The 16,487-nt window shown below is 37.4% G+C and overlaps 2 protein-coding genes and 1 long non-coding RNA gene across 5 annotated transcripts; 1 reads left to right on the forward strand and 2 right to left on the reverse strand.

Moving 5' to 3' along the window:
- Nucleotides 1–1,362: 1,362 nt before the first annotated feature.
- Nucleotides 1,363–4,323, reverse strand: bmp15 (bone morphogenetic protein 15). The gene is made up of 2 exons (XM_039668772.2): nt 3,830–4,323; nt 1,363–2,888 (listed from the first exon to the last, which is right to left on the reverse strand). The coding sequence occupies exons 1-2, from the start codon at nt 4,176–4,178 to the stop codon at nt 2,083–2,085; spliced, it is 1,155 nt and encodes a 384-aa protein (XP_039524706.2). The 5' UTR covers nt 4,179–4,323; the 3' UTR covers nt 1,363–2,082.
- A 1,621-nt stretch (nt 4,324–5,944) lies between these two features.
- LOC148998420 (uncharacterized) lies at nt 5,945–9,664 on the reverse strand. 2 transcript variants are annotated; one of them, XR_016155209.1, is made up of 4 exons: nt 9,597–9,664; nt 8,463–8,532; nt 8,265–8,357; nt 5,945–6,347 (listed from the first exon to the last, which is right to left on the reverse strand). It is a non-coding gene; the product is annotated as an uncharacterized LOC148998420 (long non-coding RNA). The 2 variants fall into 2 exon arrangements; XR_016155210.1 differs by lacking the exon at nt 5,945–6,347 and adding an exon at nt 6,700–6,802.
- Nucleotides 9,274–16,046, forward strand: got2b (glutamic-oxaloacetic transaminase 2b, mitochondrial). Of its 2 annotated transcripts, none has more exons than XM_039668785.2 (10): nt 9,274–9,433; nt 10,519–10,675; nt 11,367–11,495; nt 11,622–11,681; nt 12,622–12,783; nt 13,775–13,879; nt 14,056–14,206; nt 14,774–14,939; nt 15,037–15,187; nt 15,303–16,046. In XM_039668785.2, the coding sequence occupies exons 1-10, from the start codon at nt 9,351–9,353 to the stop codon at nt 15,423–15,425; spliced, it is 1,287 nt and encodes a 428-aa protein (XP_039524719.1). In that variant the 5' UTR covers nt 9,274–9,350; the 3' UTR covers nt 15,426–16,046. The 2 variants fall into 2 exon arrangements, with proteins under 2 accessions (XP_039524719.1, XP_039524720.1); XM_039668786.2 differs by lacking the exon at nt 9,274–9,433 and adding an exon at nt 9,694–9,865.
- The last annotated feature ends 441 nt before the right edge of the window (nt 16,047–16,487 follow it).

Here is a 16,487-nt window from a genome sequence, read left to right on the forward strand (position 1 = left end):
TCATTATGTCAATACTGACAAGGATTTTCAAAACATTCAAGTATTCTTCCATATCTTGTCCTAATATTGCATAGATGCTGAACACTTGTATAAGGTTCTAAATGAACTTTCACCCACATTTTACACCAGACAAGCTCTATAACATCAAAGAGGCATTCCTGCCATCTCCATTTACTAGAGCGGAGAAACACAGCTGTTAGAGAGCGACTCCTACTGACCAAATCTAAAAATAAGAGAAATACCAAACAAAAGGGAATCAAGGGACCACACAACAAGCATATTTATATGTTTGCTTGCTGACCAAATCTAAAAAAATAAGGAAATACCAAAGAAAAGGGAATCAAAGGACTATAAAACAAAAAATATATACTTTTGCTTGCTGACCAAATCTAAACATAAGAGAAATACCAAACAAAAGAGAATCAAAGAACCACACAACAAGCGTACTTATATGATTGCTTGCTGACCAAATCTATAAGAGAAATACCAAACAAAAGAGAATCAAAGGACCACACAACAAGCATATTTATACGCTTGCTTGCTGAACAAATCTAACAATAAGGAAATACCAAACAAAAGGGAATCAAAGGACTATACAAAAAATGTTTGCTTGCTGACCAAATCTAAACATAAGAGAAATACCAAACAAAAGAGAATCAAAGGACCACACAAGCATATTTATACGTTTGCTTGCTGAACAAATCTAACAATAAGGAAATACCAAACAAAAGGGAATCAAAGGACTATAAAACAAAAAAATATACTTTTGCTTGCTGACCTGAATACCAAACAAAAGAGAATCAAAGGACCACACAAGCATATTTATACGTTTGCTTGCTGACCAAATCTAACAATAAGAGAAATACCAAACAAAAGAAAATGAAAGGACTATTAAACAAAAACAAAAATTATACTTTTGCTTGCTGAACAAAACTAACAATAAGAGAAATACCAAGCAAAAAAGAATCAAAGGACCACACAACAAGCTTATTTATACGTTTGTTTGCTGAACAAATCTAAACATAAGAAAAATACCAAACAAAAGAGAATCAAAAGACCACACAAGCATATTTATACGTTTGCTTGCTGACCAAATCTATAGAAATACCAAACAAAAGAGAATCAAAAGACCACACAACAAGCATATTTATACGATTGCTTGCTGAACAAATCTAACAATAAGAGAAATACCAAACAAAAGAGAATCAAAGGACCACAAAACAAAAAAAAAATACACTTTTGCTTGCTGAACAAATCTAACAATAAGAGAAATACCAAACAAAAGAGAATCAAAGGACCACACAACAAGCATATTTATACGTTTGCTTGCTTTCTTCCTTTTTTTCTTTTTTTTTTAACAAAATAACTACTTTATTTCAACATCTTTCAATATAACATTAAAACATTCATTTAGGTGCATGGACATTTCTCCTTTATAAGAAATACATCTATGAAAGTCTCATTTAAACACTTACTGAATGTCCTCACTGGGGTTGTGCAAAATTAGCCTCTGCTTTTTGTCTCCACTTGCTTTGTCAAATCTGTGCCTTCAGACAGAGGATACAAATGCAGCAGACAAGAGAAACAGCAACAACTCTATGGCCCAAGTCAACCGACAGGGCTCTTTGTGCTTCTTCTTTTTTTCCTCCTCCATTTTCCTTTTTTCAATAAAGTGCCAAAATTCTCCTATTTCATTCCCCCTCCATAAATACATTGCAAAAGATGTCACATTAATACATACCAGACAGAAATAAAGAACATGCATAATAGACAAGAGTAAGCACAAAAGAAATATTACATGAAAGTCACTCATTCACCAATCAGAATCCAGTTATTCCTACCTAGATGCCTAAAAAGTCTGTACTGTGAGAGGTGAGACTGAATTGATCACTCTCCACAGTTCAAGTCTAACACAAACCTCGCTGTGTGAATGTTCTGAGTAATGCGCAAGCAATGGCAACAGGCAAATCAAACCCATTATAACCATTGCTTTCGGCTGAGTTCTTCAATTGTGCTGGTACAAATTCACATGGTCCTTTAGCACCATTCAATTATTTTCCTGATCTGACCCCAAGCCCAAAGTCATCTGCAGGTGCAGGAGTCTGCAATCATATCTTCATATTCTTTATAAACTATGTTTCCATCCTTCTCCATCATCAGCACACTGATAGGTTTGTATTTATAAGGAACGCACGAGGGCATCGGGATATCTGACACACCAAGCTCGCTGATTAAAGTCTGCATGATTGCGTGGTTGGGCGAATTGTAGCCGTAAGTCAGGATACGAGGGCAGTCTCCCATACAGTAACGAGGGTTGTACTTGTGGGGTGCAATGATCCAATGGTCCCAACCTAAATCTTTAAAGGTCACGTGGTAGGAGTGCAGCTTGCACTGGTTTTTGGCCACGCTGTTCGACCCGTGCTTGTAGTTGGGGATGTCAGAGACGATGCTCCTAGACTCCTGAGATCGGCGGGTCCTGGGGCGGGAAAGGGGCGTGAAGTACTTCCCCCATTCCACAGGTTGCTTGTCCTCGTCTAAGAAGAGCAGCAAAACAGGAGCTCGAAGGTGGTGTTGAGGTGGGAAGCATTTTCGATGTGTGGACCTGGCGTGCTTTGATTTAATGCATCGATAATGGGCTAAGAGGGATACCTGACCATCTTTTGACTCAGACACATGGTTTGTAACATCCGATTCAGTCCACAAGCTTCGAGGACCCATAGTGACATGGTCACCTTCAGGAAGATCTTGTAGAGACGTGACTCTTGCCTCACAAATAAAAGGATGATGGGATGACACAGGAGACCTCAGGTGCATAAAAGATGCCTTCACCAGTTTGTTCAACAAGAGGTTTTTCAGTTCATATTTCACTGTGTAGTTATACTGAAGGTCTAGTCCAGTAGGATTTACAGATAGGAGAGAGAAAATGAAAATAAATAATCAGACAATCAGCCTAGATTTCAAAAATACACATAGTTATTATAATACTTAAAGGGCTGATGTGTACAGCACACTCTTAAAAATACAGGTTCCAGCAGAGTTTTTTTTGTTTCCCCACAGCAATGCCATATAAAGACCATTCTGTAAACAGTTCTTAAAAGAACCATTTTATTCTTACTTCACTCTTAAAATTAAAGTTTCCAAAAGGAGGTTTTCAAAGTAATGTCATAAAAGAGTGGCTTTTGGTTAATCATTTAATAATAACAATAATAAATTGAATTTGTATAGCGTTTTTTTCAAACTCAAAGTCGCTTTACAGGGCAGGTGAATAAGCAAGAAAAATCAAAGAACCTTTCAGCGAACAGAACTTTTTGACTAAGAAGACTTTCAAAACCTAAAGAACCCTTCTCCACAATAAATAACCTTTTGTGGAGTTTCCATAAATGTTTATGACCTTCATGGAACATTAGATGCCAATAAAAAACTTTTTAAAGTCACAGATCCCCAAACAAAATTTAACTTTTGCCATCATTTACTCTATTCTCTACAATGGAAATCAATGTCAACTGTCTAGTGAACAACATTCTTTAAAATGACCTTCTTTTGTGTTTAACAGAAGAGAGAAACTCATACAGGTTTGGAACAACTTGGGAGTGGGTAAGTAATAACACAGTTTTCAGTTTTGGATAAACTATACCTTTAAGAGTGTAGACTAGAGTGAATGTTTTAATAATCTTTCTCACTATAAAGAACTTTGCAATGGAAGTTTCCATTGACGGTGAATGTTCTTAATTGAACGATAGATGCGATAGAATTTAGGTTTAAGGGTGCAAATAAGGACAAAAGAATGGCTAGATGACGTACTTGTGTGAGATAAGATAGTGTGCTTTACCATTTGAGGTTGGGAGAAAGTGCTTTTCTGCGGTGGACGCTTTGAGCAGCCTTATAGTGTTGGATCCAAATAACCTGAGCTGCTTTGGTCGTCCATCTGCATCCGCCGCTATCTTGTACAGATTTAACATCAGACGCATACCTTCATCTTCAGTTTGTCTTTCAAGGAGAGGTTTAAAATAAGAGTTCCTCTGTTTTGGGTGTCGATTTCGACGAACTTCTCTGCTGGTGGTGACGCCAAAATGTGACGGAGAAGACATGTTTCCGGCCACGCGCGTAGATATGTGCAGTACAAACAAACACGATAGTACACAGAGTCTCAGACAGTTGTGACTGCTGGTAGCCTTCATGTTCAGCCCCTCGTACGGACGAGTGCCACCTGGAAGGCTACCATCGTCTAAGACAATCAGCGGGCGGAATTCAACCTAAACATCACCTGACTATGACAACCTTTTTGGTGCGCCTCTAATCGTGTGACGTCATGCTCAATCACCCATCATTCAAACCTTTCAAGTTGAGTGTCATTTACACAAGAGGTGTTTTCTAAATTTCAATCCTATTGTTGAAAAAACAAAAAGTAAATTACATCAATCATCAAAAACAAAATACATTACAAAACAATTAGGCTATTATGAATTCATATAAAACTGGTGAGTTACATTTTTTGGATTTTGAAACGTTAAATAATACATTTAAAGTAAATTGGCTACAATGGCTAGTCAGGTTGTTAGAAATCCATTTGGAACTTTATACCTTCCCATACGCTTTTCTAACAACATAACAGTGACATACCGGTCAAATTATCAGAATTTCATTGCCAGGCCTTTTTATGGTCCTCGATTTTCAAACACAACTTTTCACCACATAGGCTATTATATAAGGAATAATAAGAATATAAACATAAATCATTGTTTTTGAGATATTGTGGCATTATTGGTACGTGGATCAGTTATTTAATTTAAATGAGTATTTGGCACATAAGATTCCTGTAACACCAGGGGACTATGCGAAATGGACTGTGTGTTTGATGCAATATCTCCTGAAATCTGTATAGACATCAGAAAAGACTTAATATTCAACAATGGTCCCCACCCATACTATATTGTTGTGTGTGATGGATAAAGTTGTGTGATGGATAAGGACATTTAATTTTACCGAATTACACACAAGTGCTGTATTAATACTCACCCAGTCAGTTTAGCCTATTAGACGAATGAAACTTGAGGTAACGCAACGCTGTTTCACTTGCTCTAACAGTTACACTATCACACTAAACGGAATTTGAGTGTGTTGAATGTTGTTAGTTAGGTTGTGTGTTGGCTGTATGAGACTAAGTAAGCTAGATCAACATTAGAATAACATACAGTACTGATCATATTCAAACATTTCATCATGTTGTACTAAATTACATTGATTAGTTTTATGTACATTTGCTCACCTGTCTAATAAAGTGCATGCAACACTCTCGTCTCTGTCAAGTTGAAGTTAGTCTTGAACGTGGAGCTCTCAGCAACTCAAAAGATTTAGAATTTCATTTTAGTCCTTTTTCTTTTTGTCTCAAAGTCTGCTTGTAATGGTTCATAATGTTTGAACAAAACAACAACAGTATGAGCGTCCTGCTAGGCATAACCCAGATGTTCACGTCTGTCACCATGGTTACTATGGCAATACGAGCGGAAACCAATATGCGGATATGACGCCATTGACTGGCGACTCCTCACCCCTGCTCACACGTCCCGTTTCCTTTGTTAAAATCGCTCATTTTCTCACGATTTACAAATAGTTGGAAACATTGGGGATATTATAAGTAATCAACTAAACAAAATATGTAACATTGGCCACTGAAATCCTACATATTGTACCTTTAAGAAAGAAATGGAGCTTTATATTGACTCAGTTCGATTTTATATGAAGCAAATCAGTTAAAACTCTGAAAATGTTTAAATGTTTAAATTTCTTTATGTAGATCTACATTAATCCCCCTTTTGTTGTATTTTCTTAAATACTGTAATATTTGTAACATGCTCATATTTTTCGTTAATAAAAAAAGTTTCATTTATAAAAAAAAAAAGTGTCATTTATATCCTGTGTGGAAATAGTTCAGAAATCATAAGAGCTCTTTAAAACAGACATTTTTCTTTTTTTCAGACAATATGCATAAACACACTGACTTCCACAAATGACAATAATACAGTGTGACTCAGCAGCTGTCTTGAGAAGATTTAGACTAATCCCATCTCAACATTCAATTCAATTCAAGTTTATTTGTATAGTGCTTTATATTGTTTCAAAGCAGCTTTACAGAACGTGCATTACAGAAAAGTACATGGAAAAATACATTTAGTTAATCATGTAATATTAAGGGCTTAACAAATCGCCAGCGTTGAGTCGTCTCATCGCAGGTGTTGAGTTGTCTCTTCACAGGCGTTTAGTCGTCTCATCGCAGGTGTTGGGGCATCTGAAGTCTCCGTGTGAGGCTGGATACACACTGGAGCTGACGAACACCATTTTTCTCAGGACTAGCGTCCCGAGACAACAGCAGAAAGGCAGATGGGAAATAATTAGCATAGCTGATGTTCATAATAATTTCCATTACATGGGAGTAGATGTTAAAAAACACAATCTCACAAACTCCAAACGCGCCAACCCGTTTGACTAAAGCTGTCGAGCCCCACTGTCGTGTGTAACAAGTTCTGTTGAGGGTGAAGAAGGAGACAGGGTCGGCGGGACTGGAACTCGTACTTAATTTTTATTTACTCAGATTCTCACAAAACAAACGGTGTGCACACAGCACGTTCACCGTAGCACAGCTACGGCAACTTCATTCACAAACTCTTTCCACAACGAACAACTTCAAGGTTCTCTTCCCCTTTCCCGCTTCTCGGTTCTCGGTCCACAGCACGCGTTCCAGCCAGTTCTCTCTCTCCCATCCTCTCCCACTGCGTGGCTTTTATCGGTCTCCCCACTCCAATCACTGCAATCAGACACAGGTGTTCATCATCTGCACTTGACCCACTTACTCACCGCGCAGCTCCTTGACTCGTCTCTCACTACAGACGCCGCTAAAACCACGCCCCCCTACCACATCGTGGTAATGCAGGGTCAGTGGCAACGGTTCCGTATGGCATATCAATCACTACCGCAAAATACAATTTCTACCCAACCACCCATCATTCACGCAATATACACAGGAACGTAATGACTATACTATGCAACCTATAAAAATAACCTACAGACTCCTTTAAGTTTTATAGTATTAAATGCATTCGATCTGATTCAACAGAGGAATGAAAGGTAATTATGTGAATGCTTGGCTAAAGAGATGCGTCTTTAATCTAATTTTAAACTGTGACAGCGAGCCAGAGCTTCGAACCATATGGGGAAGGCTATTCCAAAGTTTTCGAGCTACATGCGAGAACGCCCTCCCTCCTTTAGTGGACTTAGATATCCTAGGAATGACCAGAAGCCTCAAATTTAGTGATCCTAAAGAACGCGGTGGATTGTAGGGCGATAGAAGGTCCATTAAATACATAGGAGCTAAACCATTTAGGGCTTTATAGGTCGGTAGTAGTACTTTGTAATTGATGTGGAACTTAATAGGTAACCAGTGTAGAGATGAAAATCGGTGTTATATGATCATATTTTCTTGACCTAGTATGAACTCTAGCAGCTGCATTTTGCACTAACTGTAGCTTGTTTATTGAGGATGCAGGACAACCAGCTAATAAAGCATTACAGTAATCTAGCCTTGAGGTCATGAATGCATGAACTAACTTTTCTGCATCAGAAACATACTACGTAGCTTACGTAGCTTAGCAATGTTTCTTAGGTGGAAAAAGGCTGCTCTTGTAACATATGAAATATGATTTTCGAAAGACAAGTTGCGGTCTAGTATAACACCCAGGTCTTTACTGTAGTGGATAAAGTTACATGTTTTTACATTGTACTTTTATGTTTTAAATACCTGAATGTAATCATATCTATTTCAGCTGCATCTACACTGTAATGTTGTTTCTGCTTGAAAAAGTACATGTTTTTGCTGCCTTAAAATTGTAACTTTAGTTTTGAAACACAAAATGTTGTAATAAGTGACAACACTCAAAAAATAAAATACCTGATTGAGGATTTCTATCCAATAAATATGTGTAACTCATAGATTCATGCAATGAAAGTAATTGAGTTGATCCAACTGAATTTGAACTAATACAATTTAAATTAAATGGATAGATTTATGAAGTCATTTTTAATGCTTGTCCAACTCAAACTAATGGAAAATAATTGTTTAGGTAGATATCCTTCCAGTTTTGTTCCCCTATATAGAGACAATATAGAAACAAAACTTGGTTAAGATGTTCTTTTTTAAAATTCAGTTATTGCAATCTATGATCTATGCAATCAATTTGATCTCTAAATGTCAGCTTGGTCATCAAGATTACCTCTAGATTTCTGGTGATCGCAGGTGATGCTCTTTCATCCATTCCGAGATGTCCTCAGGCACTCCAAGATCCGTACGGCTACCAGATCGTTTGCTTGAAATGAAAAGTAAAGCTGTGTGTCTCCAGCATTCTGCCTGTAGCCTAGGTCCCAGTAATGTATACGAATATATGGAGGAGAGGAGGGGTCCAAGAACTGACCCTTCAGGTTTAGTATCCCTGTGACTAGTTGATGTGCTTTGGGTTTCTTCCTAAAGCTACATTGAAAGACCTGTGAGGTAAGATTCGAATCAGCAAAGTGCAGTTCCCATGATGCTCAGTGATGAGAGGCTTTCCACAGACTGGCACAACTGGCTTGACACCAGATCCTTTTGTCCACTCATTAATCGCTGTGTTATTAGAAGTATTATACCATATTTAACACATTATTTCACAAATACATCAGATAGTGATTTGGCTAGAATATGACTTAGGATATCAGGTTGTGATAACAAGCTAAGTTTTAAAGTGCATTTGAATACTAGTATGAAAGCAGATGCTTTTGTTTACAATTTACATGGTTCTATTTCCCACTTAATTTAAAACGTTTATTTTGTTCCATTGTCGGATCAATATTAGCCTACGACTCATGGGGAAAATGAGATCCCTTTTTCCCTTTTATGTGTCCTAATTCATTTTTAATAGGCTATATTTGATGTTCTATCCAACTGTTTTGCTTGTAATATCCAGATTAACTAGCCTTCTTAATTTTTCTGATGATCAATTTTATAATCATAAACCACATTTAGATCTGATTCATGTAATTCTGTAAGGAAATTGTCCGATGTGTCAAAGCCATTTGAAAGCTTGTGTTCTAATGATTATGTCTAATGACATCTAGAGGTGGAGGATGAATACAGAGATACAATCTAATAATCAATGATTCCGTATTTATCATCATCCACCGCTAGATGGAGCTGTCACGCGGCACTCACGTATACGAGCGCGCACTCACGCCAGACTCACGCACGCCGACAACCGCGTGCCCGTTCCCCCAGTCACTGAGTCTGCGCTTCACCCGAGAGACACCGCAACAGCAGCAGCAAAGCAATGGCTCTCCTCAAAACTACCAAGCTCTTATCCTCTGTTGGGAGTTTGACGCCGTCTTTGGCTGCCCTACCTACTCGAGCCAGGCAAGGAACCTTAAAATAATCTTATTCTGTGACAGTGATGTTACATTTCGAGAATGAATTGCACTGTACTACTTTAAGTTGCGGTTTAATACATGCAGAATGGAAAATAGTTTTTTTTTTCAATAATGCTATTAAATAATACTAATTGATTAATACAACTCACGCCATCAGATTTGTGTTCACGGTCACGCGCGTATACTGTCACATCCGTTCACATGGAGTTGATGCAGTAGAATGACACACTGCAGCTCACGATATTAGACCATGTGGGTGTTGCAAGATATCTGTATTGTAGACTGCTTTGTATTTTCATCTTTAAGCCAATTTCTAGCTGCTAATGGATCGTATTTAACACACAAAAATGTACAGCTCTTCTCTACCATGTTTACTAAAGGATCATTCAGCATCCCTCTGACCTTCATCTCGGAAAAGGCAAGAAATTCAACATTGATTTCCTTACTCTAAATTAATTTTCGGTAAGGGATGTCCGTCATTTAATACTGTGCTTATGGGTCAATACTTTTTTATTCTTGTGTGCTGTATAAATGACTCGCATTCTTATGAGCGCGATAGCGTGCGTAACTATGTTTGATCTCACCAGGAGACCGTACGTACAGGTTTCCTGTGCGCTCATTGGGTGGAACAAGCAGGTTTAGCTTTCTGATTGGCTGTGTTGCTTCCGGATTCATCATGGTAGTCTGTCCTTTTGCACTTGGAGGGCAAAGCCGTCTATGAGCAAAGCAGAGCTGATGATGAACGAAGATAAATAACTCTTATTTAGTACAATATTATGTTTACAGTAAAAGAGACGCAGCCACTTATTATACCACACCAATGGCCTCATGTCCACGTATTTGATAGTTAAAATAAAAGGGCTGTAGTAAATATAAGTAATATAAGGCCTACTGTCTTTTACATTACATTACATTTCTCACTGGCCACTATACATTGAGATTTAAAATAGTATATTATTAAATAGTATATTATTTATATGTATTTTAATTGCCACAGGCAAGACTGAATAGTTGTTGTTAGTGTTATTTTTGGTTTAAACACTATTCTCAGATTTGTATGTTTTATTTTAGCTCATGGTGGACTGAGGTGCAGATGGGACCACCTGATCCCATCCTGGGGGTGACAGAAGCCTTCAAACGTGACTCAAACTCTAAGAAAATGAACCTGGGTGTGGGGGCATACAGGGACGACAATGGCAAACCATATGTTCTCAACTGTGTCCGCAAGGTAATATAATACGCCTTAGAAGCAATCAAATTACAGTGAGCTTAAATGTTCAATTCTCTCTTTATCTACTGTAAACTAACTTCACAACTTTTACTTGCACTGATACACAGTAACGAGACTTCATAGACCGCTATTTTCTTATTGCTGTGTAAATTTGTTTAAATTCTTAATGTCTCTTGTGAGAAATTAACTTCAATGAGTTTTAAAGGAGTTTCACTCTTTCTCAGCATGTGATCGCTACTGATGTCACACCCCAGGATCAAAGCCTGAGTTGACAGAGAAAGTTGATGATAAGCAACAAAACCTGGTCGGATTGGTTTGGTTTTGTCAACTCGAAACTAATTCTGCACACTGACTTTGTTCAACCACCATCATGGTACAGGCCCCTGGTGTTAACTTTGATTCAGAGTTAAATGATTTTTAAAAGTTAAATTTCAGGGGGCTTGTCAGTGATTGACCAATAGTTTTCAAGGGTGCAGATGTTTTTGGTGTATGTGTGTGTACATGTGCATTTGGTTTTCTGTATTTCTGCAGTGTCACCCTGAACTCAGTGATTTGAGAGGCTGTCTCTGATTAACAGTATCCTTCAGTTACTTTCATGACCCTTAGCTATGCAACTGTGATGAAGTCTTTTATTAATGTATTGAGTAATTATTTTTAAATTAAGCATTTTTTTGTTTGTTTTGTTTAGGCAGAGGCTCTGATTGCCTCTAAGATGCTGGATAAAGAATATCTGCCCATTGGGGGTCTGGGTGACTTTAGTAAGGCTTGTGCTGAGCTTGCACTGGGGGCGGACAGTGAGGTTCTCAAAAGCAAGAGGGTGAGTATGCCTCTCTAGTTCCCAGTGCGTCTTTCATTCTTTTTACTTTTACATCTTGGATAATTTATTATCTAATATGTTAATGCTTGTTTAGCAAAAGACTTCATCTGTTTTTCTCCTATATAGAGCATCACTGTCCAGACAATCTCAGGCACTGGTTCTCTAAGGATTGGAGCAAACTTCCTGGTGTGTCATTCATTCCTTCAGCCAAAACGTTTTGCATCTCCATGTTAAGGAGAATGAGATATTATTGGATATCAAGGCCAGGGGTCCGTTCTTTGTACGTGGATTACTCCATTATCTGGATTTTACTGTTGACGATTAGATGTAATCCAGGATTGTTAGGTTCTTCTAATCTAAGCTCATCCCGGAGTTGCTGTCATAGTAACAGGTCTTTGATCTATTGTTCCTTGAACCAGGAAGAATAATAATAATAATAATTTAAAAATGCGTAGTTTTGCACAATATAGACACAGACAGTTTTACTAATTTGGATATTTATTTGTGAGTGAATAAATACCTAATAATTTTATTTAAGAGTCTTACACAAATGATGTACAATTAGTCTATGCCGTGCATTAATTTGAGCAGCTGTGATGGGAGTGGCTGGATGCAGCGCAGGATATGCAGATAACTTTGTAAAAAATGCTTTCTGCTGTGCTGTCAAACTTTAATTCATGCTTTTGCGTAAAAAATAGCTTATTACACCATTGAAATAAAAATGTAAAGCCTGTACAAATAGCCCACTAGAAATCATGAAATAATGGAAATAACTGGCAATCATGTTTCCTTATAAAGGTCCAGATATTTGTCAAGTTTTTCGTCAGGTGCTTGATGTTATTTTTTTAATATGATGTAATTTACCTTGCTATATTGCTCATTGTGTTCTTGTGCCCTTTCCAATGAACACAAGAACGTACAGACAACTAAATCCAGATATTTTAAATTTTTATTCAAATCTGTCTGAAGAACCAAATTAGCCAGAGATCAGTTTTTTCACAATTAGAAGATCTGTCAAATCAGATGTATTTTGCAAGTTACGAAGAATGGACCCCAGATGGCAAACAGTACAATTATGTATATTAGAAGAAGCAATAATAAATGCACCTTTTCTTTTGTCCATTAGTCAAGGTTCCACTTGGGAACAAAGGATGTATACTTGCCAAAGCCATCCTGGGGAAACCACACCCCTATTTTCCGTGACGGTGGTATGCAGCTGAAGGCGTACCGTTACTATGATTCTGCTACCTGCGGCTTTGACTTCACTGGAGCGCTTGATGACATCTCGGTGAGCCAGTACTTCACAGCACACTTTCCCATACAGTCTATAATTAGTACACTACCCTTTAAAGTTTTAGCTCAGTAAGGGGTTTTGTTTTTATTTTCAGTAAGGAAGGACAAGTACACTTGCTGCAATATTTCAATCATTAAAAACAGCGGGACATTCTAAAACGCTTAATGTGAAAAACACCTAAAGTGCCTTGATGTACTAAAACAGTGATATTAAAGGATCAAATTCACTATATACTCTAATGATGAGCCCAGAATATGAACACATCACACTAAGTGTATTCTTTGCTTTTTATTTATTGAAAAAATCGCTAATCGAGAGTGTGTTGCTTTTATATTCTGGATCAATCTGCTTGCCTGTATGTAGTGTGCATCATCAATAAGTTGTATATTGAATTTGGTCTTTTAATATCACTGTCTTCCTAGTGAAATTAATACTTCGCTCAGACTTGGCAATAGAGGATAGCCTTGTTTTTCCCTCCAGGTAGGCAGTCTTATAAATGTGTGACGTCATGTGAATAATATGAATTAAGTGGCACAACTGTTTCCAAATGAGAAATGTTTCTTGAGCACCAAATCATCATATTAGAATGATTTCTGAAGGATCATGTGACACTGAAGACTGGAGTAATGATGCTAAAATTCAGCTTTGCATCACAGGAATAAATAGCATTTTTTTAATATGTAAAATTAAAATGGTTTTATAAAATTATAATAAAAACATCATTGTATATTTAATCAAATAAATGCAGACTTGGTCAGCGTAAGAAACATTTTGTTTGTTTTTAAACATGAAAAAAATATTTCTGACCCCAAACCTTTGAACAGTAGTGTATGTTTAGGGAGAAAAATGTTGTCCTTTCTGGCTCTATTTTTCACATAATTTTGGTTAAAGTCCCCACTGACATGATTATGTGACTAAACTATGATATGATTATGTGAATCTCTCTAAGATACACAGAATGTTAATAATTTTTCTCTACCTGCAGCAAATTCCAGAGCATAGTGTAATCATGCTGCATGCTTGTGCTCATAACCCCACTGGTGTCGACCCCCGACCAGAGCAGTGGAAGGAGCTTTCGGCCCTCATTAAGGTGCGCACACGTGTGTGGTGTTTTTGTTTCTATCTTTCTTACCTTATTTTTCATTTTACAGAGGCATGACTTCAAAAGTCATGAAAATAAAATGTATTCTATAGGAACTGATTAGACACTTCAGTCTGTTGTCCTGACATTGCCTAACTGTCTTGTTGTCCACTTTCTCTCTGCAGAAGAGGAAACTTCTGGTGTTCTTTGACATGGCTTACCAGGGCTTTGCTAGTGGAGATATTAATCGAGATGCCTGGGCTGTGAGATATTTTATTGAGCAGGGCCACAACGTCCTCCTGTCTCAGTCATTTGCGAAGAACATGGGTCTCTATGGTGAGTATATATTGTGTGTGTGTGTGTGTATATATATATATATATATATATACACCAATCACATGGCAGTTGCTTCAATGCATTTAGGGGTGTGGTCCTGGTCAAGACAATCTCCTGAACTGGAGAATGGGAGAACTGGAGAATGTCGGAATGGGAAAGAAAGGTGATTGAGTGTGGCATGGTTGTTGGTGCCAGACGGGCCGGTCTGAGTATTTCACCATCTGCTCAGTTACTGGGATTTTCACGCACAACCATTTCTAGGGTTTACAAAGAATGGTGTTGAAAAGGGAAAAACATCCAGTATGCGGCAGTCCTGTGGGCGAAAATGACTAGAGTTAAAAAGAACTGCATTTATTTGAAACAGAAAGCTTTTTTTAGGATTATAAATGTATTTTACTGCCACTTTTGATGAATTTTATCCTTTCTGAATAGAAGTAATTAAAAAAAAAAACATACTGAGGATACCAAACTTTTTAACAGTAGTGCAGTTAAGATGGTTGTACATTAAAGGATCTGCCAAAGACTATCTGACAGTTGTTCATACACAATCATAATCTTACATTGTAGGTGAGCGTGTTGGAGGGTTCACAGTGGTATGTGCAGATGCTGAGGAGGCTAAAAGAGTGGAGTCTCAGCTGAAGATCCTGATTCGCCCCATTTACTCCAACCCACCCATGAATGGAGCACGCATCGCTTCCACGATCCTCACAACACCAGAGCTGCGTTCTACATGGTGAGAAATGCTTGCACACTCAAATGTGTGAAAAACTTGCACTACATATTAGAGGTTCATACCATTTTTTATTTTTTACATAAATGTATTCCTGTAGGCTGGAGGAAGTGAAGGGAATGGCCGACCGTATTATTAAAATGAGAGAAATGCTGGTGAATAATCTGAAGAATGAGGGCTCCACTCACAACTGGCAACACGTGACTGACCAAATCGGCATGTTCTGCTTCACTGGGCTCAAACCTGAGCAGGTACAGCCCTTTACATACTCAAAAAATAGTACAATTAATTAAATGTAGCGTGTTTAACTAAATGTTGTATATTGGTGTAAGCTCTAATAGTAGGAAACTATGTATTGTGTTTCAGGTGGAACGTCTGACAAAGGAGTTCTCTGTTTACATGACTAAAGATGGCCGTATCAGCGTTGCCGGTGTGACCTCTGGAAATGTGGGATACCTTGCACATGCCATTCACCAGGTCACAAAGTAGACCAAAATGATGCCGATACAGGAGACTTGTATACTGGTCCTGTTTCTATTAGTCCACCCCACTATTCCTCTTTGGACTAAGATCTCAGCTTCACTTCATTTGGCTGTTTTTCTAGGTCAACATGGATCCTGAACATGTTATCAGGGTATCTAATGGTAACTTATAATTCATCTCGGGTTATCTTGTGGTTCTGTTACTGAGCACATTTGAGAGCATTTTTCATCCTGTTACAAATTCTGGTAACACTTTACAATAAGGTTCATTAGTTAACATTAGTTAATGTATTTACTAACATGCACTAACCATGAGCAATACATTTGTTACTGCATTTGTTCATCTTTGTTAATGTTAGCTCATGAAAATACAGCTGTTCATTGTTTGTTCATGTTAGTTCACGGTGCATTAACTAATGTTAACAAGATTTTAATAAAGTATTAGTAAATGTTGAAAATAACATTAACAAAGATGAACAAATGCTGTATATGTGCTATTCATTATTAGTTCATATTAACTAATGTAGTTAACTAACGAACCTTATTGTAAAGTGTTACCCAAATTCTGTTTTAACTTTATTGTGTGAGTGAAGTAAAATGAATAACAATAATAAAGGTATTGTGTCCATTTATTGTTCTCTGTGATTTTCATTGTTGGGGACAGAACAAAGCATTCATTATCAATGTAGAGAAATCTGAGTTCAATCACTACAATCACACATCTGTACAATTTTATTTTTTGTTTCTAAGAAAAATAAATGTAATTGAATTTAAGAATTACATTTATACAGAAACATGTCAAAGATATTGGTGTGTGATTTTGATTTCTTTTTAACACAATGCAACATTTTTGTCTTTAACAACTGCTGGTAACAGGAGAGGAGAGCGTTATAACCAGACTACGTGGTTTGACCATACGGGGTTAAATAAAACATTGTTTTTAATGGGCAAAAGTCAATCAAATGAATGTGTGGAATGTGGATCCAAGGAAGATGTAGAACATGTACTGTTATATTGTAAGAAATATAGGGATGAGAGGATAAGGCGGCTAAACCAAAAGAAAAGTCAG

Source organism: Pimephales promelas, chromosome 1, assembly GCF_988280905.1.
Source record: "Pimephales promelas chromosome 1, fPimPro1.hap1.1, whole genome shotgun sequence".
Taxonomy (NCBI): domain Eukaryota; kingdom Metazoa; phylum Chordata; class Actinopteri; order Cypriniformes; family Leuciscidae; genus Pimephales; species Pimephales promelas.